The sequence below is a fragment of the Loxodonta africana genome, chromosome 18 (genome assembly GCF_030014295.1).
Source record: "Loxodonta africana isolate mLoxAfr1 chromosome 18, mLoxAfr1.hap2, whole genome shotgun sequence".
NCBI lineage: Eukaryota > Metazoa > Chordata > Mammalia > Proboscidea > Elephantidae > Loxodonta > Loxodonta africana.
This window is the reverse complement of record NC_087359.1, coordinates 70,710,579-70,732,079: the sequence shown is the minus strand read 5'-3', so window position 1 is coordinate 70,732,079 and position 21,501 is coordinate 70,710,579. Positions and strand designations below refer to the sequence as shown.

The 21,501-nt window shown below is 54.9% G+C and overlaps 1 protein-coding gene across 1 annotated transcript; it reads left to right on the top strand.

The window, feature by feature from the left end:
- Window positions 1-7,760: 7,760 nt before the first annotated feature.
- Window positions 7,761-21,026, top strand: ALOX12B (arachidonate 12-lipoxygenase, 12R type). Its single transcript, XM_064271753.1, has 15 exons — window positions 7,761-7,907; window positions 8,970-9,174; window positions 13,550-13,631; window positions 13,738-13,830; window positions 13,950-14,072; window positions 14,402-14,505; window positions 14,841-15,013; window positions 15,191-15,334; window positions 16,580-16,783; window positions 17,038-17,124; window positions 17,426-17,595; window positions 18,028-18,149; window positions 20,027-20,127; window positions 20,404-20,574; window positions 20,777-21,026. Exons 1-15 carry the CDS (start codon window positions 7,761-7,763, stop codon window positions 20,954-20,956), a joined length of 2,106 nt encoding a protein of 701 aa, XP_064127823.1. The 3' UTR covers window positions 20,957-21,026.
- The last annotated feature ends 475 nt before the right edge of the window (window positions 21,027-21,501 follow it).

The window sequence follows — 21,501 nt, the reverse complement described above, 5'->3', positions numbered from 1 at the left end:
CGAGTTCTTATAATCGTGGTCTCATATAATACGTCTCCTCTCCTTCTTAAGAACAGATAAAGAGGACATGAGGAATAAAAGAGGTATAATTCTGCAACAGTGCAGAGAACTGAAGAGGGACCATCCCTGGAAGAAAAGAGCTCCAGCCCATTTGGGAGACAACGCTACCGCGACTGACAAGAAATACCCAGAGGCGCCCCCTTGTGGCCGGCAGAGGCTGGACGCTTGGGCCCCTTAAATCCAGGCCTCGATTTAGAACCCAGCGGGTTTTTGGGTAGCAGAGCCACGAAGTGCTGGAGCCTTGACTGGTAGTTCGCGGAGCCCGCACCCGCGAGAGGACGAACACCACTTGGCCAGCACCAAAGTTAGCATTTGAAGGCATGCCCGTCTTAAAAATGCCCCCGAGCCGGAAAGGGAGGGATGAGGGCGGAACTCTGGAATCTGGTTTCCCAGAAAGCCAGTTTGGAGGGAGCTTTACTGGGGAATACTCACCCGCCCACATGTTGAGCTACTGTCCTGGCTCTGGGCACGTCTTCCCGTAGGACATGGGAAGGGGCTCACGCAGGGACGGATTAACCCGTGAGTACCCTATGCACTGGTGCAGGGGCTTAATTGTGTTTACCTACTAATCTGTAGTGCACAATTTCACCTGGTTTTCACCACAAGAGCCCTGGGCTCATGTTCAGCTGTTGGACTGGGGGGTTCCCCTACTTGCACTCCGGACCCCTCTATGCTTTCCGTCCACCTGGTGCAGTGGGCGGCGGGCCACCCTCTTTCTCAGCTCAGCCGCCAGGCTCTGTGGGACCCCGAGAAGTCTCTAAGCCTCTGTGGCCTGAATCTGTCATATATGTGGGTGGGGTGAAAAGATCTGGAAAGCCCCCACTAGCGTTGACACTGTAGGTAGAATCTGTTAGCTTTATGGTTCCTGTCTCCGTAGACACGTCCTAGGTGCCAGGAAGAGCTGACTTCCGCAGGCACTATCCCAGCCACCACCAGTTTATAGGTGGTGAGGGAGACAGATGACAAACAGAAGCAAATTAAACCTTCCAGACAACGATAAGTGCAGTGGGAGACAAAGCCATGCAGCGTTAGCATGAGTGGAGGTGCAGGGTGGGGAGGGGGCATTAAAACACAGTCAGGGGGTAAAGAGGTGACACATGAATTGAGACCTGGATGACCAAAATGAAGCAGTTTGGGGAAAGATGTTTGTTACTGATTGAATTGTATCCCCCAAAAATATGTGTTGGAATCCTAACCCCTACAATTGGGGATGTAATCCCATTTGGGAGTGGGATTTTCTTTGTTACGTCAAAGAGGCCATATCAGTGTAGGGTGTGTTTGAAACTAATCACTTTTGAGATACAAAAGAGTAGATTAGCCACAGAAGCCAGGAAACACATATGGAAAAGGATTGATGCCATGTGGAGATCTCTAAGGAACTAAAGAAGACAAGCTGAAAGAGACAAGGATTTTCCCCAATAGCAGAGAAAGAGAAAGACTTCGGTTAGAGCCAGCACCCTGAATTCAGACTTCTAGCCTCTTGAACTGTGAGAAAAGAAGTTTCTGTTCATTAAAGCCACCCACTTGTGGTATTTCTGTTATATAACAGCACTGAGAGACTAAGACAGTGTTAGACACCAAGGACACAGCAAGTGCAAGAGCCCCGAAGACCATGTGTTCAAGGAACAGAGAGGAGGCCACAGTGGCTGGAATGAAGTAACCAAGGGGTGGACAGAAGACCAGTCATGCATGTCCTTGTGGAGTGACCTGATCTGTTTTTTTCTCTGTGTCCTAGAGGTGGGATGGGGCCCCAGGGTTTCTCCCTGCCATGCAGGGCATGGGGTGGGGGCAAGGCAGTGGAGATGCCCCAGCAGTGAGGACTTGGGCTTCCTGTGTGGGCGGCCATCGTGAGCCAACCCGGCTGGACCTGCATCCTTCCCAGGGGCCTCTCCTGCTCTGGTCCCACCCCTGGTCCAGGAGAACCAGTTCTTCAGCCCAACTGAGCTCTTCTCAAGAGTCATGCATCCATGTTTTGGTCATAACTGGGGAGTGCCCCAGCTACATCCTCATGCCTAATGCCATCCACATTCCCACCCCAGCCCCAGCCCCAAACACTAGAATCCCCACCATCCCATCTCCACCTCTGTGTCCCTCAGGAGCCAGTTTCCCACTCATACCCAGAGCCACTCCTCCTGCTCTTGGGGGAGAGGGGGCTAGGATGGAAGAGGCCTACTGATAGTAGGTTATGACATGAAGAAACAGTTTTGTAGGGATGGAGGTAGATCCCCGCCACTTGTGCTGACACCAGCCTCCATCCCTGTTACCCCAAGGGCCCCTCCCACCCTATCCTCCAGGTTGCCTGTGCCCCTCCACACACACACACACACACACACACACACACACACACGCACATACATAAACTGATCTCACCACTGGATTAGAAAGGCTAAGGATGGGCCTTTCACCCCAACTGCCCCAGAACCCTTTAACTCTGAGTGGCCCAGGGTTGGAGTTTCACAAGCCCCAATCCAGTCCTGAGCCTCAGCTGGCCCACTCCACCTATGTACCTCTCTAAGACTCAGCAGCCCCCTGTGGGCACAGTCTCAACGAGAGAAGGCTGGAATGCAGAGTTTGCATGGAATTTGCATCTTGAGAGATGTTTCAGGCACTGGGCATCCCCCAGGAGTCATGAGGGTGGCAGAGACCAGGAAGGCAGGCCTGACCTGGTCCTGATGACTCCAGGATAGCACTGTGCCCTGGCAGATGGGACGGCCCTGCCAGTCACCTGGATGTGGGCGTGACCTTCATCCTGAGCCTTCTCCTCACTCCTACCCCTTAACCCACTCCCCTGCTTGGCATTACTCCCTGATCCTACTCTCACCCTTACCCCAGTCCAGCTCTCCTCCCCAATCTTCACCGTAACTCTAATTCCATCGTGGACTCAGTCCCCAACCTTGATTTCGTCCTCATCCCTAACCCAACCAACCATTGGAGATCATGTTTTGAGAGTCTCCCAGGTACCAGGTGCTATGCCAGGCAGTGGGGAGAAAACCAAATTATGTACAGTCTAACCTAGTGGGGGAGACGTACATCAATCACAGATGTTAGCTACAGTGCCATGAGAGCCAATAATAGCTAAATTTGGTCTTCCTTGAAAAAGCAATTATTGAGCTAAGATCTGAAGGAAGAGAAGGCATTAACCAGGTCTAAAAGGTAGAACAGGGGACCTGGTGGTGCAGTGGTTAAGCTCTTTGGCTGCTAACCAAAAGATTGGCCGTATGAATCCACTAGCTGCTCCTTGGAAACCCTATGGGGCAGTTCTACTCTGTGCTATAGGGTCACTATGAGTCAGAATTGACTCAATGGCAACAGGTTTGGTTTTTTGGTTTGGGTAGAGGTAGGGCAGGAACAATGTGTGAAAATGTTCTGTGATAGGAAGGAGCTGAACTCACTTCCCTAAGTGCTTGGAGTTCCCTTCTCAAGGAATCCTTTCCTGGCCACTCTGTAGCTAACGTTTACTCCCTATACTTCATTTGGTCCTCCTTATTTTATTTTTTTCTTCAGCACTTAACACTATTTAACATACTATTTATTTTGATTATTAGGTAATATTGCCTGTTTCTCTCACTGGAATGTAAGCTCCATGAGGACAGGGATTTGCTTTGGTTACATTGTATTCTCAGGGCTCACTCAGTGTCCAACACACAGTAGGGTTCATTCATTCAGTATCTGCGGATGAATGAATGAAGGGCATCTACTAGTCCCAGGTAAAAGAGAGCAAGGGGAGATGTGGCAGGGGATGAAGTCAGTGAAGGAGGCAGAGACCAGACACCATGAGGCCATTGGGGTCATGTGAAGGGGTGATGTCTTTATCCCAAAAGCAATGAGGAGCCACTGCCAGGCTTTGGGAATGACGTGAGCAGATGTGAGTCCTGAAAAGATCCTTTCAATCTCTAACTCTATCCACAACCCTATCCCTGAACTAAACCTGAATTGCAGTCTTGTCCCCATTCCTTACTCAATCCCAAACCTACTGGAACCTTCTATCTCAGAATCCCAGCCCACTTCAGCCTTGACTTTGTCCGAGACACTGTGACCCTCCCTTGATGGTGACAGAAGGGTGCCATCAGGGAGGAAACTTGGGTTGGTGCTTCCTGGTAGATGGAAGGAAGGACAGCGAGTCCAGCAAAAGAGGCAGGAACTTGACTCTCTCCTCACTCTCCCTGGGTTCCAAACACTACCTGTTGAGAATATAACTGTGACCCTTTCTCATCCCTGCTCCTACTCTTAGTCCCAACACCATCCTAAACACAGCTTTATCCTGGGACCTGACTCTACCTTGATCCTCATCCCTCTGGCTTCTGTGATTCTATCAGAAACTAGCCCCCAATCCCACCTCCATGCCCCCACCCTGAGTTTATTTTCTTCGGAGCACTTAATACGCAAACTCATAGCACCTGTTTGTTTACTGTTCCCTATCCTTGTCTCCCAGCTATTCAGTAAGCCCTGGGCATGTTTTATTCCTTCTCTGCATCTGCAGTGCCCAAACAGTACCTGGTACACTGTGCATGCTCAGTAAACACATGCTGAATGGATGGATGGGTGGGTGGGTGGATGAATGGATGGATGGGTGGGTGGGTGGGTGGGTGGCTGGCTGGATGGATGGATGGGTGGGTGGGCGGGTGGGTGGCTGGATGGATGGATGGATGGGTGGGTGGGTGGGTGGGTGGGTGGGTGGATGGATGGATGGATGGATGGGTGGGTGGGTGGGTGGGTGGGGGAATGGATGGATGGATGGATGGATGGATGGATGGATGGATGGATGGGTGGGTGGGTGGGTGGGTGGGTGGATGGATGGGTGGGTGGGTGGGTGGGTGGGTGGGTGGATGGATGGATGGATGGATGGATGGGTGGGTGGGTGGGGGGATGGATGGATGGATGGATGGGTGGGTGGGTGGGGGGATGGATGGATGGATGGGTGGGTGGGTGGGTGGGGGGATGGATGGATGGATGGGTGGGTGGGTGGGGGGATGGATGGATGGATGGATGGATGGATGGGTGGGTGGGTGGGTGGTGGGATGGATGGATGGATGGATGGATGGGTGGGTGGGTGGGTGGATGGATGGATGGGTGGGTGGGTGGGTGGGTGGATGGATGGATGGATGGGTGGGTGGGTGGGTGGGGGGATGGATGGATGGATGGGTGGGTGGGTGGATGGATGGATGGATGGATGGATGGATGGATGGATGGATGGGTGGGTGGGTGGGTGGATGGGTGGGTGGGTGGGTGGGTGGATGGATGGGTGGGTGGATGGATGGATGGATGCGTGGATGGGTGGGTGGGTGGATGGGTGGGTGGGTGGGTGGGTGGGTGGGTGGGGGGATGGATGGGTGGATGGGTGGGTGGGTGGGTGGGTGGGGGGATGGATGGATGGATGGGTGGGTGGATGGATGGATGGGTGGGTGGGTGGGTGGGGGGATGGATGGATGGATGGGTGGGTGGGTGGGTGGGTGGATGGATGGGTGGATGGGTGGGTGGGTGGGTGGGTGGATGGATGGGAGGATGGGTGGATGGGTGGGTGGGTGGGTGGGTGGGTGGGGGGATGGATGGGTGGATGGGTGGGTGGGTGGATGGATGGGTGGGTGGGTGGGGGGATGGATGGATGGATGGATGGGTGGGTGGGTGGGTGGGTGGATGGATGGATGGATGGGTGGGTGGGTGGGTGGGTGGGTGGATGGATGGATGGATGGATGGATGGGTGGGTGGGTGGGTGGGTGGGTGGGTGGGTGGATGGATGGATGGGTGGGTGGGTGGGTGGGGGGATGGATGGATGGATGGATGGATGGATGGATGGATGACCCAGTTCCCAACAAACCTGATTCCAGTGGAGCTCAACCCTGATTCCAGCTTCACCTCAAACTCTTTCCCTAGCTTCTCCTTTTCCCCACTGGGGGGTGTTTACTTCATGAAATTAAGGGACAACATTGATACAGTAAAATTCATAAAGTACCTCATATACCATCAACAAGGAGCCCTAGATGTTTAAATGCTCAGTTGCTAACCCAAAGGTCAGTGGTTGGAGCCCATCAGCCACTCAGCGGAAGAAGACTCGGCAATTTGCTGTTGTAAAGATTTCAGCCTAGGGAACCCTCTGGGACAGTTCTACTCTGTCTCATAGGGTCGCTCTGAGTCAGAATCGACTCAATGGCACACAGCAACAACACATACCGCTATTTCCAGCTCCCTACACAGCTCCTTTCTGCTCAAGCCCAGCCTGAACCCACAGCCCAGAAGTGCCCACCGTTCTGACTTTAATAAGCACTGCCTGTAACAAATAGATGCTTTGCCTGTTCTTGACGCTCGTATCGATGGAGTCATTGAGCTTGTGCTCTTTTGTGTCTGGCTTCTTTCATTCAGTATAACCTGTGAGATTTGTCCATGTCACAGTTTTTTTTTTTTTTAATTGCTGTGTAGAATTTCATGGTGTGAATATACCACAATTTATTTGTCTATTCTTTTTTAGTATGGTAAATATATATATTTTTAAATATATACACTTACATGTATATATTATATAACAAAACCCTTGCTATTTCAGCATTTTTTTATGTCCACTTCATGACATTAATTATGTCCATCACGTTGTACAACCATCACCACTATGTGTTTCCTGATTTTTCCATCATCCTTCACAGAAACTCAGTGCCCCTTAAGCAACACTTCCCCATTCCCCCCTCTCTCCCATCCCTGGTAACTGACAGACTTAGGTCTGTACACATTTGCCGATTCTGGATATTTCATATATTTCATATTATGGTATTTGTCCTTTTGTGGTTGACTTATTTCACTCAGCATAATGTTTTCAAGGTTCATCCATGTTGTAGCATGTATCAGGATTTCAGATTTATCCATTCTTTAGCTTAATCCTTACGTCCCAAATTTCACCCCAACTGTCTTCTGATCTTGTCTTCGACCCCAACGCCTCCTTAGATGATTCCTGCAGGAAGCAGCCAAGTATCACCCGCCCATCCATGGCCATCTCTCCTGTAGCTTCTCTCACTGCCCACGTGGTCCCTAAGCCCGAGGTTCAACACCCACCACCCTACCTGTCTCAGACTCTGGTCCCTGCAGCAGAAGGACCAGCCAGCCTTCCGCTCCAGCCACTACTTGCCCCACTTCCCAAAGTAGAATGGCCAGGCAGCAGGCCGGCTGGACAGCAAGTTTGTGCTGCCCCCATCCTCTAGTCCCCGCCCACTAGGGCCCCCAGAACCAATGCAGGTCACCCCCTGCAACCCCCTACACTCCCAGCGCTGAAGCCAATAGGGGCGGGTAAGAAGAAGGAGCTTATTAGGCTGATAAAGATCTGGGGGCCCCGCCCAGCCTTCTCCCCTAACTTCCCTGGGGCCGTGGCTCAGGCTGGACTGGCTCCCCCACCCTGAAGACTCCTTCATCCACGGCATCTCTGTCCTCCCTCTCAGAGGCAGGCCCAGTGCCTGCCTGGTGTCGCCTCCCTGCCAGCTCCCAAAGGGCTTGGAGACCTGACGCCACCACAGCTTGCCCCGCCCGGTCTGCCCAACGCTGGCTCAGTCCGTGGCTGCCCAGGGCAACAGCCTCTCCAGCTCTGGGCTGTCACCTGCCTCACTACACCACCTCGGGGGGGCTGGCCCTGTCCACCCCTCTGTGCCTGGCCTGGCTTGGGCCTCAGTGTGGCGCCCAACAGTATCTGGGATTGAGCCTCCCCTGCCTTCTGAAGAACAGCCATGGCCACCTACAAAGTCAAGGTGGCCACAGGCAGCGACCTCTTGTCAGGGACATTGGACTGCATCTCACTGACCATCGTGGGGACGCAGGGAGAGAGCCATAAGCAGCTACTGAACCACTTTGGACGAGATTTTGCAACAGGAGCAGTGAGTGGGGGGGAGGGGGGAAGCGGCTGGGGGTAAGGGTGGATGGAGGTGGGCAAGGCAGGCACCTGAGGGCCAGATGGTGGCCAGGAGAGGCTAGAGAGCCTGGGAGAGGACTGGACCAGCAAGGTCCCAAGGGGGGCTCTGACATCTGTCACCCTAGACTTGGCTCCTCACCCCCCTCCCATGCCCTGGCTTCCAGGACACCCGTTCCTTCATCCCTGGCTCATCATCTTTTATTTCTTCTTGGTCATTCTTCAGTCTCCCCCTCCCTTTTCTTAACTCTTCTCTCTCCCTTGTCCCCTTTCCCCTCTTACCCCTCATTTCTCAGCCTTGTCCCGCCCCCTCTCTCCCTCTTGTCTTTTTCTTTCCCGTGTCCTCTCTCCCCCACTCCCTCATCCCTCTCCTCTCTCCCGCTCTTACTCTCTCTGGCTAAGATAAGTTGCATCACAACTGGCTTAAATTTGCATTGGATTCTCTGTGACTTATAATGGCATTAGACCAGCCTGTCCAGTGGGGACCTGCCTGCTCCTTGATGGAAGGCCCCCCCGCCCCCACCCCACCGGGATCTCAGCCCTGACTTTGAGCCAGACCTGGCCACCTGCTGATGTGTGGCCTGAATAGGTCACTTTAACTACCTAAGGCCTCTTCTGACCCTCCACATCTTCACTGACAAAGGGGGCTGGCTGGATCACCTCTCCCCAGTCTAAGAGTCCGGAAGACTTGGGAGGCTCTGGGCTCTACTTGGACCCCTGCATACACCAGAACCTGGGGGTCTCCACAGCTTCTGCTGCCTCAGGTGGTGAGGGAGGGAATGGGGACCTCTGGATCTGGGAATGTAGAGGATAGAAGGGCTGGGCCCTGTCCAGCCCCAGGTGGATGGGCCTAGCAGGGGACAGCCAGGTTGGAGGGGCAGAAAGTCATTATCCTGTGTACCTATCACCCCAGTCCAGGCAGGTGGGCATCACGAAGGGGAGTAGGGCCTGGGTGAGAGGCCAGGCCAGTGGAGGCCTGAGGAGCCAGGGTAGAGTCCTCCACTTTCAGCCGCTCCCGTGCCCTGCGCAGGTGGACGAGTACAGTGTGCGATGCCAGCAGGACCTGGGGGAGATTGTCCTCATCCGCCTGCACAAGGAGCCCTCCTCCTTCTTCCCCAAGAACTCCTGGTACTGCAACTACGTGCAGATCTGCGCCCCCAATGGCCGCACCTACCACTTCCCCGCCTATCAGTGGATGGATGGCTACGAGACCCTGGCACTCAGGGAGGCTACAGGTGAGCCCTCACACCCATCCCATGCTGTTGGGCTCCTTGCTGCAGCTCAGCTACCCGACTCCTGGGGTGAACCCTCAGCCAGGCACAAGGGAGAAGGGTCAGGATACACCGCTGTCAACCCATCAAGCCATCCATGTGCCAGTCCCCCCAGAGAGTCCCAGCGACTTCCCGGGCACACTAATCCTCGAGGCTGGGCCCTGGAGAAGAGGGAATGCAGGAGGTGCGGGGCTGCCCTGGGGACCCCTGCGCCTGGCTGGAGACAGCATTCTCAGAGCGCACTTCTACTTCTACACTCCTGCCCTGGGTACCCACAGGTGCCCGGCCACCCTAGGTGCAGGACTCAGAACTCTGATAGGGTGCCCTCTCAAACGGCATGCCCTGTTTCTCTAATAGGATTCTGCTACTATACCAGGAGGCCTTGTTACTCTAATAGGATGCTCCATTATTCCAACCAATGCCTTATTTCATTAAGAAGCCCAATTATTTCAACAGTGCCCCGTGGTACTGTAACAGAAGGTCTTGAACATTATCCTGTTGCCCTGGTTTTCTTTTTCTTTTTTTATTGTACTTTAGATGAAGTTTTACAGAACTAACTAGTTTCTCATTAAATAGTTAGTACACATTGTTTTACGACATTGGTTAACAACCCCAAGACATGTCAACACTCTCCCTTCTTAACCCTGGGTTCCCTATTACCGGCTTTCCTGTCCCCTCCTGCCTTCTAGTCTTTGCCCCCAGGCAGTTGTGCCCCTTTAGTCTTGTTTTGTTTTATGGGCCTGTCTAATCTTTGGATGGAGGGTGAACCTGGGCAATGACTTCATTACTGAGCTGAAAGGGTATCTGGGGGCCATACTCTCGGGGTTTCTCCAGGCTCTGTCAGGCTGCTAAGTCTGGTCTTTTTTTGTGTAAATTAGAATTTTGTTCTACATTTTTCTCCAGCTCTGCCCAGGATCCTCTACTGTGATGTGATCCCCGTCAGAGCAGTCAATGGTGGTAACTGGGCACCATCTAGTTGTACTGGACTAAGTCTGGTGGAGGCCATGGTAGATATGGTCCATTAGTCCTTTGGACTAAACTTTCCCTTCCATGTTTATTTTTTTTCATCCTTCCTTGCTCCAGAAGGGGTAAGACTGGTGTGGAGCATCCTAGATGGCCGCCCACAGGCTTTTAAGACCCAAGATACTACTCACCAAATTAGAATGTGGAACATTTTCTTTATGAACTATGTTACGTCAGTTGAGCTGGATGTTCCCTGAGACCATGGTCCCCAGCCCTCAACCCAGCAATTTGGTCCCTCAGGGAGTTTGGATGTGTCTATGGAGCTCCCATGACCTTGCCTTGGACAAGTTGTGCTGGCTTCCCCAGTATTGTGTACTCTCTTACCCTTCATGCCCTGGTTTTCTTGTTGAGCATACTTTAGATGGAGGAGATATCCTACTGCTCTGAAAGGACTCCTTATTACTCCAATGGGACACCGTCCTTCCAAACAGGGCTTACTCTAACTCTAAAACAAAAACTACTTGCTGTCGAGTTGATTCCGAGCGATGGCGACTCCATGTATGTCAGAGTATAACTGTGCTCCATAAAGGTGTTCAAAGATTGATTTTTTTTGGAAGTAAATTGTCAGGCCTTCCTTCCCAGGTACCTTCGGGTGGACTTGAACTGACAATCTTTCAGTTAGTAGCCAAGCGTGTTAACCATTTGCACCACCCGGGGACTCCCTTAGTCCAAAAACCAAAATAAATAAAACTTAAAAAAAAAAACCCATTGCCATTGAGTCAATTCTGACTCATAGTGTCCCTATAGGACAGAGTAGAATTGCCCTATAGGGTTTCCAAGGAGTGGCTGGTGAATTTGAACTGCTGGCCTTTTGGTTACTCCCTTAATCCAGTGTTAATCAGTCCCACTCTGGTAGGATGCCCCGCTATTCATACAGACTGTTGGGTTTTCTCTGTAGTGGCCCGTTGGAGGTTTTCCAGGTGCTTGGTGGCTCCTATGGGAGAAGGGACAAGATCTGAGTTCCTGAGTTGCTTGTGTCCACCACTGCCCAGGGCCCTTCCCTTGAGGGCCTGGGGTCAGCTTCCCAATATGTGGCTGTGCATGGGGACTGTCCTCTACTGGTGGCCTGTTCTTCTTTATCCCCCTGGTCTCACCTCGAGTTGGGTGGGAGGTAAGGGCAGAGCTGAGAGGGGCTGGGGGCCCTGGAGACCCAGCCTTCCTGCATCTGATCACCCCTCATCCCAGTTCTCATTGCTCTGTAGCTAGAGCCTTCTTCTGGGAGGAGGGGATGGGGGCCTGACCTGGGGAAAGAAGAGACAAGGGGCAGAGGGAGGCAGGCCTAGGGAAGGGTGGTGATGCAAAGTGAGGGCGTCCTTGGGGAAGCAGAGTTTCTTCCCACGGTGATAGGTCAGAGTGCCATGGAGGCAGGAGACTGGCAGGGTGACCCTGGGTGGCCAGGCAGGAATGGGGTTGGGTGGAGCAGCTGCCATGCAACACCAGGGTAGGGAGACTTGAGTCACCCACTGTGCCCTCAAGGGAGTGAGGCTCCCACCCTGGGGATGACACCAAGTTGGGTCTGTGTGTTAGATAACTCCATGGGGCAACATTCACCTTCAATACACTGGCTGAGGCAGGTGGAGGAGGAAGAGGGCGGTGAAGGAGGGGCTTGAGGGAACTCATGGGGGCACCAACTGTTCCGGGGACTACCTCCACCTATCAGCTGTGACACCTGGGCACATTTCCGAACTCTTCTAAGCCTGGGTGCCCTCATCTGTAAAATGGGGACAACAACAGAACCTACTTCAGAGGGTTAACATGAAAATCTAATGAGGTAATGTCTAAAAGGAGTTTAAAAAAAAAAAAAGGAGTTTAGAGAAGGCTTAATAAAGTGGTGTGACTATGTGTAGCCTCTCTAACCCATTGAAAACCAAACCTGTTGCTGTCAAGTCTATTCCAACTCATAGCGACCATACAGGACAGAGTAGAAGTGCCCCATACGGTTCCCAAGGAGCTTCTGGTGGATTTGAACTGCCTACCTTTCGGTTAGCAGCTGTAGCTCTTAACCACTATGCTTCCAGGGTTTCTGGAGTCTCTCTAGGTGGTGCAAATTGTTAAGTACTGGCTACCTAACCAAAAGGTTGATGGTTCAAACCCACCCAGAGGTACCTTGGAAAACCCTGTGGGATGCAGTTCTACAGCACATGGGGTTGCCATGAGTTGAAATCGACTCCATGGCAATTTTTTTTTTTTTTGCGACTGTGTGTGGTGCAAAGAAACAACAACAAATTTTGTTTTCTTTGTGTGTGGTGTCCAGAAATTGACTGGATTGGTTCGAATCTCAGCTTCTCTGCTTTCTCCCTGTGTAATATTCACCGTTTTCTCCTTGTAAAATAGGACAATAGCATAGTCCCTTAGCTGAAACTGTTAGAGCTAGATGTGCTTCGAAATTCAAATTTTTAGGAACAAAAACCCAAAAACCGTTGCTGTTGAGTCCATTCTGACTCTTAGTGACCCTGTAAGACAGTGTAGAACTTCCCCTTACGGTTTCCAAGGAGTGGCTGTTGGATTCAAACTGCCGATCTTTTTGGTTAGCAGCCAAGCTCTTAATCACTGTGCCACTAGTAAATCCACTAGGGCACCTCCTAATTAAATATACTAATGTTTCTGCAGCAAAAACTAGGGATTGTTATGCCAAATGAGTTAAATAAAGAATATATAAATATATAATTTATGAATATAAAACCCTTTGCCGTCCAGTCGACTCCAACTCACAGTGACCGTATAGGACGGAGTATTACTGCTTCATAGGGTTCCAAGGAGTGCTGGTGGATTCGAACTGCCAGCCTTTTAATTAGTAGCCAAACTCTTAACTGCTGGTACTTATGTGTATATAGCCTCAGGTCAATTACAGCAGGTTTTTGCCACCAGTGAATTTGTGCTTAACTTATCAGGGAAAAAGACATGGTTTTCAAGAGCGTTTTTAATTTTGGAATTGTGGAGGAGGGGTTGTGGGGCTGGAATAGTTCACCTGCCTCATAAGGCCGTTCTTATGTGAATTAAATTATTAACATAAGTGTATAGGAAGTGCCCAGTACCTAGTAAGTGCTAATAACTTACTGATTAATATTTCAGTGAGTCTGGAAGAGTAACTTCTGAAAAGCTGCAGAGCTGAACCCAAGGACTGAGAGAGGGGGACGAGGGTGGGTCCAAGGCCTCTTGTCTGCAGTTTTGGGGAGCGATGAACCTTCACTTGTGGGCCCTCCACAGCTGACCTGGGGAAGGAGGGCAGAAGCTGAACTCCTCCCCGGGTGGGCAGGGCAGGCAGGGCTGAGGGTCAGACCTTGAGCCTTGAGCCTTCCCTTCGGTCTCCCCACAGGAAAGACAACTGCGGACGACACGTTGCCCATCCTCCTTGAGCACCGACGGGAGGAGATCAGAGCCAAGCAGGACTTCTACCGGTGAGGGGGAGGGCCAAGGGCCGGGGCGGGGAGGGACAGCGAGGGTTACCAGCCCTGGGAGATGCCACCGGGCACCAGGGCCCACCGTCTCAGCTTATCTTTGCAGCTGGAGGGTCTTCGTTCCCGGCCTGCCCAACTACGTGCACATCCCCAGCTACCGCCCTCCCGTGCGCCGGCACCGCAACCCCAACCGGCCCGAGTAAGGACCTGAGGCCGCCTCTGGGCCCCTGGGGCCCGTCCCGGGGCAGACACCTGGGCTCCTGCTCCCCTCCGCGGGACTCCAGGTGCGTGGTCCCAGCCCTGCCCTTCTCCCTACAGGTGGAATGGCTATATCCCGGGATTTCCGATTCTCATCAACATTAAGGCCACCAAGTTCCTGAACTCAAATCTCCGGTACTCCTTCATCAAGACGGCCTCCTTCTTCTTCCGCCTGGGGCCTATGTGAGTGTGTGGGAGTGAGGGAAGAGTGGGAGGACCCGTCCCACTCCCCCTGCTCCCCCGCCTCCACCACTGGAAGGCCGAGGGGGCTGAAAAGACCTAAAGACGCCTAGATGTGAGCCCCAGAGACCTGGAGATACACAGACCCTGAGACATGGACCCAGAGACCCAGACACCCAGGAACCTGGAGATACAGAGACTCTGAGACCCCGAGATACAGAGACACAGATGCAGACTCAGACTCAGAGACCTAAGGGGCGGCACAGCTCTGCCCCGGGGCCCACGGGCGCCGGGCAGCCTCTCTGACGCCGCCTCCTCATCCCGTCCCCTAGGGCTCTGGCGTTCAAGCTCCGCGGCCTGGTGGACTGCAAAAGGTCGTGGAAGAGGCTGAAGGACATTAAGAAAATTTTCCCTGCCAACAAGTCTATCGTCTCCGGTACGGGGTGCGGGAATTCCGAATTGAACCTGGGGGAGCCAGGTGGTCTCCTGTGGAAGGAAGGCGAGACAGGTGGGAGAGGCAGGAGCCCGACCTGGGGCAGAGGACTGGATGGCACCGGAGGGAGGATTGGCCGAGTTAGGCGGGCGCACCCTCTGGCGGTAGCGTGGAAAACGTCGCCCTGGGCCCCGAGGGCCAAGCAACAGGCCTCGTGTTCCCTCCGGAGTCCTCTTGGGTGTCGGTTGCCTTCCTGTGTCGCGGGGCCTCCACCCCATGTCTCTCTGTCCCTGAGGGGGCCCGGGTCGGGTTGTGACGCCCCCGTGCCCTCCTTCCAGAGTACGTCGCAGACCACTGGGCAGAGGACAGCTTCTTTGGGTACCAGTACCTTAATGGCATCAACCCAAGTGTCATCTGCCGCTGCAAGCGGATCCCAGACAAGTTCCCTGTCACAGATGACATGGTAGCGCCGTTCCTGGCTGAAGGGACGTGCCTCCAAGCAGAGCTAGAGGTGAGGCCCTCCTCCTGCCTCCCTGCCGCCCTCCCTGGCAGCCTGGTCTCTCCCCCACTTCCACTGCTCCCACGGGTCCCACCCACTCCTGCATCACTCCCCGTTCCTGCCCACTGTGGTGGTCACAGGTGCCCCGTGTTGGTGCCTACTTGCCCGTCCATTATGCCTCCCCTCTAGAAGGGGAACATTTACCTGGCAGACTACCGCATCTTGGAAGGCATCCCCACCGTCGAGCTCAACGGTCAGAAGCAGCACCACTGTGCCCCCCTCTGCCTGCTCTACCTTGACCCTGAAGGAAACATGATGCCCATCGCTATCCAGGTGCTGGCCGTGCAGGCGTATGGTCATTCGTGAGCCTCCGTGCATGTGTGTCTGAGTGAGCACATGGCCTGTGCAATGCGTGTCCTTGTGTGGGGTGCCTGTGTGTGAATGCTTGTGCCTGCGTGAGCATGCGTGCCTGTGAGCCTCTGTGTGTGCAAGAATGTTCCTGGGTGTGCATCGGAGTAAGCATGCAGCCAGAGGGTCAGCCTGTGTGTGTGTGAGTGAACCCGATACGCCTGTGTATGCACCCATATGTGAGTGTGTGTAACCATGTAGGCCATGTGCAGGAGCCGATATGTTCCTGAGTGTGCTTCTGTGTCCACCTATGGTTATGCATGGCCCTGTCTGTGGGGGGCAGTGATGAGTCTGTATGTATGCACACGTATCTCCATGTACACTTGTGTGTGAACTTGTACCCTCCAAGTGGGCTCCTGTGTGTAAGCCAGTGTGCACACATGTATCCAGGTGGATAGCCCTGTTGTGAGCCTTGGGGTATGTGTGCATATCTGTGTGCTGCCGTTGTGTGTCTATAGGTCCCTGTGGTTGCACTCATGTGTAACCCTTGTGTGTATAGTGTGCATGACTGTGTGTATATGTGCAGAATGACCAGACAAGAATGTACTTGGTCACTTGAGCTTATGTCTTTGACTTCGTTCATCCATCCCTTAGGTAAACCAACCTTGTATTGAGCCAGGCCTCTGTTAGGAATACTGAGCTAATCAAACTTAGCTACCACCTTGGGAGTCTGGTCTGGCAGGAGGGGGAACCCATGGTGCTTCCTCCTCAGAGGTCCCAGCAGAGACCATGTGCATACTAGAAAAAGGTACCCCTCTGGGGAGAGCAGTCAAGCCCCAGTGCACCTGGCTCTCCTGTGGAGCAGTGCAGGCTGGATTTCAGGCACTGCCTCCAGGGGGCTTAGCACCCTTGTGCAGTGCACAACCTGTGCATCTGAATTTGGTGGCCTTGGGGTTGAGGTGAGGAAGGCTTCTTAGAGGAGGCAGCTTGGGAGCTGGGCGTTGAAGAATGAGTGGGAGCTGCCAGGTACTGCCAGGTACCCTGGGGGAGGGTACCACAGGCAGAGGGACCAGCAAGAGCAAACGTGGGGAGGGCAGGAAGGTGTGCTCAGGGGACAGAGGGACTAGAGTTAGCGGGTGCAGTTTTTACCTCCTCAGACTCCTGCAGTGGGTGCCGCTGTGTGGGTGTGTCTCTGCCCACATCTAACCCTCCCTTCTTCCCCACCCCCAGCTCAGCCAGACCCCCGGGCCTGATTGCCCCATCTTCCTGCCCAGTGACTCTGAATGGGACTGGCTGCTGGCCAAGACGTGGGTGCGCTATGCTGAGTTCTACTGCCATGAGGCCATCGCCCACCTGCTGGAGACCCATCTCATGGCCGAAGCCTTCTCCCTGGCCATGCTGAGGCAGCTACCCATGTGCCACCCCCTCTACAAGGTAGGGCTTTCAGGGAAGGCGTCTCCAGGAATCATTGCTGCCTTCACCAAGCCACAGAAAGCCACCTGGCTTCCCCAGCAGAGAGCCGGATTCCAGTTAGACTTTGGGAGCCGGCTGGGGACGCACAAGAGAGAGCTTAGGGTAGGGGCTTCCCATAGGGACAGAGGCTGATGCTGCGTGATGGAGGTGCAGAGGTCCTTGGGGGGTGGGGCACCTTCGGTCTGCTTTCACTGTCCCCCACCTTCCTCCCACAGCTCCTGGTCCCCCATACCCGATACACTATCCAGATCAACAGCATTGGGCGGGCCCTGCTCCTCAACGAGGGGGGGCTCTCTGCCAGGGTAAGGCTCTGCTTTCACCCCAAGACCTTTGCTTCCCTCTGCCCTTTGCAGGTAGACCAGAAGCAGGACTTCCGATTTGCCTTGAGATCATGAGGGGGTGTGGAGGGAGGGATTGGTTAAAGTGGGTGCTATGTCTAGAAGAGCAGAGGCAGGGCCTGGGTGTGTGGGCCTGGAGTTAGGGCTCCTGGGGGATGGGGTGAGGTGAGCAGGGGTTAGGGAGTGCTCTGCGGGGGGGGGCTCTGAGGGAGGTCTGAGCCCTGGAGAGGAGGACTTGATCCAGACTCCGCCTCCTTCTGCGCAGGGCACGTCTCTGGGCCTGGAAGGCTTTGCTGAGGTGATGGTGCGGGCTCTGTCAGAGGTCACCTATGAGAGTCTCTACCTCCCCAATGACTTTGTGGAGCGTGGGGTCCAGGACCTGCCCGGATATTATTACCGTGATGACACCTTGGCTGTGTGGGACGCGCTGGAGCGGTAGGTGTGGGACAGTAGTAAGTCAATACCCCTGGGATGTGGGAGGGGCGGGGGGAACTTTGAAAGACCTATGCTTGGGTGAAGCACCATGCGGGGGCTTGGGCTTGGGGGCAGGGTCTGCAGTCTGTGTGGCTGTCACACATATGTTCAAGCTCTGGTGGGGCCTCGCGAGGCCTGGCGGGCTCCTTCCTTATTTTGGGCCTCAGCCCACCTGTGTTGGCCCTCTGTGCACCTTATGAGGGAGTGCTTAAGTGTCTTCTGATCTGGTCAGGCCACTCTCTGCACCTCTGCCCCACAGGCCTTGCCCACCCACAGGCCTTGCCCACCCACAGGCCTGCCTGAGCAAGACCAGGGCTTCCTGGGGGAGCTGGGGGAAGAAAGGTTGGGGAAGGCCGAGGGACGGTCCAAACTGAGGCTGCGTCCCCTGGTCAGGTATGTGACAGAGATCATCACCTATTATTACCCGAGTGACGCTGCCGTGGAAGGTGACCCGGAATTGCAGTGCTGGGTGCAGGAGATATTCAAGGAGTGCCTGCTAGGACGTGAGAGCTCAGGTATGGGCCTGGACACCTGTACACCCTGCTAGGACCTGAGGCTGTGATGTCCATAGGGTCCTCCCAGGCTGGGCCAGAGCATGTCTTATTGTGGGCTAAAGGAGGTCATGTCACTGCTCAAGGGTTTGGCAGGGCCTTTCACTGGTCCCTGGAGAAGACACATCTGGAAGAGGCTGGGGAGGGAGGCATGACTGGCCATTGGTCCCTGTCTCAGCTCCGGGGCTAGGGGTCATTTCTGAGGAGACCTACAGGGGTCCTGGTCCCCTACCCAGAATGCACCTTTGTGGAATGAGAAATGGGGAATGAGCTCAGATAGGAAAGGACAATAGCTGCTGCTGGGGAGCTGGTGGGGAGTAGTGGGGAGCTGGTGGGGGCTGGAGGGGAGTCATAGGGAGCAGTGGGGAGATGGTGGGAGCTGGTGGGGAGTCAAAGAGAGTGGTGGGGAGCTGGTGGGAACTGGCAGGCTCCAGAAGCATCCCCAAGGTCATGTCACTTGGGCGCCCACTCAACAAATAATTATTGAGCATCTACTATGTGACAAACACTGGGCTGGCCATTGGGGGGGGAGCAAAAGGAAGGAGATAATGAAGGTGCCTGCCCCCAGGAGTTCACAGCCTGCTGGGAGCGGGTCCTGCAGACTGAGCGTTGTGTTGTGCGAAGCCCGGGAGGAAGCTGTAAGAGCCCAGGGAGGCACCTGATTCCTCTTGGGGAGGGCATGGTCGGGGGTGGAAATGGGTAGCAGCAAGCTGAGATCTAGCTAGGATCTCTGGGAAGGGGAAGTTAGCCCTTAGATGACAGAGGGTGGGGCTGGGAAAGTTCTGAGTGGGAATGGCATGAGGAAAGGCCCAGAAGCCAAAGAGAGCACTGAATCCAGGGATCTGCTCACAGCTTCTGGCACTGGAACTTAGGCTGGGAGTTGGGCAGGCTCTGGGCAAGGCTAAGGCTGAGGCCCTGAGCTGGGCCAGGTCATGCAGCCTGGTCGAAGAGATTGGAATGACCCCTAGGAGGCATGTGGGGAGATCAGGTGTGTATGATAGAATAATCAGGTTGCACCGGAGCCAGAACACCTCTTGGGGAAGTGTTGCAGTGCTCAGGAGAGAGGTGACAGGGGCTTGACTAGGATAGGGGCTGTGGGGATGAAGAGAATTCGAGAGTTAGTTGGGAGACAGAAATAACAGGACTTGGTGATTGGTTTGGGCTTGAAAATGGGGGTAATGGGAGGGAGAGCTCAAGGGCGACTCCCAGGTTTTGGGTTTTCACAGCTGGGTGAGGAAGTGTATCATTCCCTCAGCTGGGGAGCCATGAGGAGGAGTCAGCTTGGGAGGAAGATGATGGCTCTGGTTTGAATGTGTTGGGCTCTGGGAACTGGGGTCGCCAACAACCAGGGCAGCTCGAGTGAGACAACAGGAAAGAGAAGCAAGTGCTTGGTTAAGGAAGAAGTGGGAGACCCAGGGCCTGGCTACAGAGAAATCCATCTGGAGTGATCCCAGAGTCTCACATGAGGTGGGGAGGGAGAGAGGAGTAAACGGGACAGGAAATCCAGGACTCTACCCAACAGAGGGAAGACTTTCACCACTCTTCCTCAGACCCGGAACCAGGTAACCCCCCAGGGGTGCTGGAGGAGAGAACTGAGGACCCACCCCAGGCAGGTGCCAGGAGCAGCCTGAGGCCAGCTGAACCCCTCCCTAAGGGGCTTATGGCCTGGACTAGGGGGAGGGGTTGTGGTCCCGGGAAGGCCAAGTGGGCAGGATGAGGGCATGGTTGTGACAGCTTGGAGTCTTGGCAAGATGGGGTGAGCTGGGCTTGGCTGTGCCCTCTGCTGGGCAGCCAGGACTAGAGCAGGACTGACACTGCCTGGGCTGTCCCCCACCCCTCAGGCTTTCCAACATGCTTGCGAACAGTGCCTGAGCTGATCCGGTATGTCACCATCGTCATCTACACCTGCTCTGCCAAGCACGCAGCTGTCAACACAGGGCAGGTACCTGTGGCCACCAGTCCCAGATCTAACCTCAGTGCCAGTTACAACCCAAACCCATCCTCAGCCATAATCCCTAGTCCAGCCCCATCCTCAGTCTCAAATTCCAGTCCCAGCTCCAGTCTCAGCCCCAACTCAGAACCTACCCCAATTTCCCTCCAGCCTCAGCCCTCTACTGCAGGGGTCCAAGTCATGATGAGGTGAGGGTGGTCAAACTCTGGTGGAAGGGGAACCCTGGGCACTGTCTGACCCAGAACCCGCCCTCTACTTCACCCGCAGCTGGAGTTCACCTCCTGGATGCCCAACTTCCCGTCATCCATGAGGAACCCACCCATGCAGGTTAAGGGGCTGACCACTCAGGAGACCTACATGGACACGTTGCCAGATGTGAAGACCACGTGCATCATCCTGTTGGTGCTCTGGACGCTCTGTCGGGAGCCTGATGACAAGGTGCCTGGGGCTTCAGGGGCAGTTGGGGCTGGAGGGCCTCTGAGCATATAAGGGGCCGGCAGCTAGGGGCCAAGGGTGGAAGGGCGTTGTCAAGGACAGGAAGCACGAAGAGAGAGGCAGCGGAAGCAAGAGGGGAGGGTGAGGCTCTCGGGCAGGCCAGCGTGGGTGGCTCCGACCCAGCGGCCTGGTTCTGTGCCCGCAGCGGCCCCTGGGCCACTTCCCTGATATCCACTTCGTGGAGGAGGTCCCGCGCAGGAGCATAGAGACGCTGCGCCAGCGCCTGGCTCAGATCTCGCACAACATCCGCCAGCGCAACGAGTGCCTCCCCATCCCCTACTACTACCTGGACCCTGTGGTGATCGAGAACAGCGTTTCTATCTAGAAAGCCCTTTCCAGGCTCGCCTCTCCGGCCCTGGCCCGCCTATTTTCAAAATAAAAACAAAAAACAAAACTTCAAACGCAGTCAGAGCTTGCAGAGCGGTTTACTGGGGCGCGGATGGGGGCAGGGCTGGGCAGCCGGTGTGCGGCTGGGACCGGGGCCTGGCTGGGGATGGGGTCGGGCTGGGGATGGGGTCGGGCTGGGGATGGGGCCAGGCTGGGGATGGGACCCGGCTGGGGATGGGCCTCGGCGGTGGATGGCTCCCGGCTGGGGACGGGGCCGGGCTGGGGCTGGGGCCGGGATGGGGATGGGGCCGGGCTGGGGATGGGGCCGGGCTGGGGATGGGGCCGGGCTGGGGATGGGACCCGGCTGGGGATGGGGCTCGGCGGTGGATGGCGCCCGGCTGGGGATGGCGTCGGGCTGGGGATGGGACTGAGGCCGGGGCCGGGGCGCGCCGGGACGAACTGCCGTCCATCGCTCCACTGCAGTGTTGGTCTCCACCACCGCGGGGTCCACGACGGTAGGACAGCGCCAGGTCCCAGTTCCTC

Coding starts and splice junctions, on each gene's coding strand:
- ALOX12B (XM_064271753.1), top strand. CDS start 7,761: ATGGCCACCTACAAAGTCAAGGTGGCCACAGGCAGCGACCTCTTGTCA. Junction 7,908..8,969: donor GAGATTTTGCAACAGGAGCA/GTGAGTGGGGGG, acceptor TGCCCTGCGCAG/GTGGACGAGTACAGTGTGCG. Junction 9,175..13,549: donor GGCACTCAGGGAGGCTACAG/GTGAGCCCTCAC, acceptor GTCTCCCCACAG/GAAAGACAACTGCGGACGAC.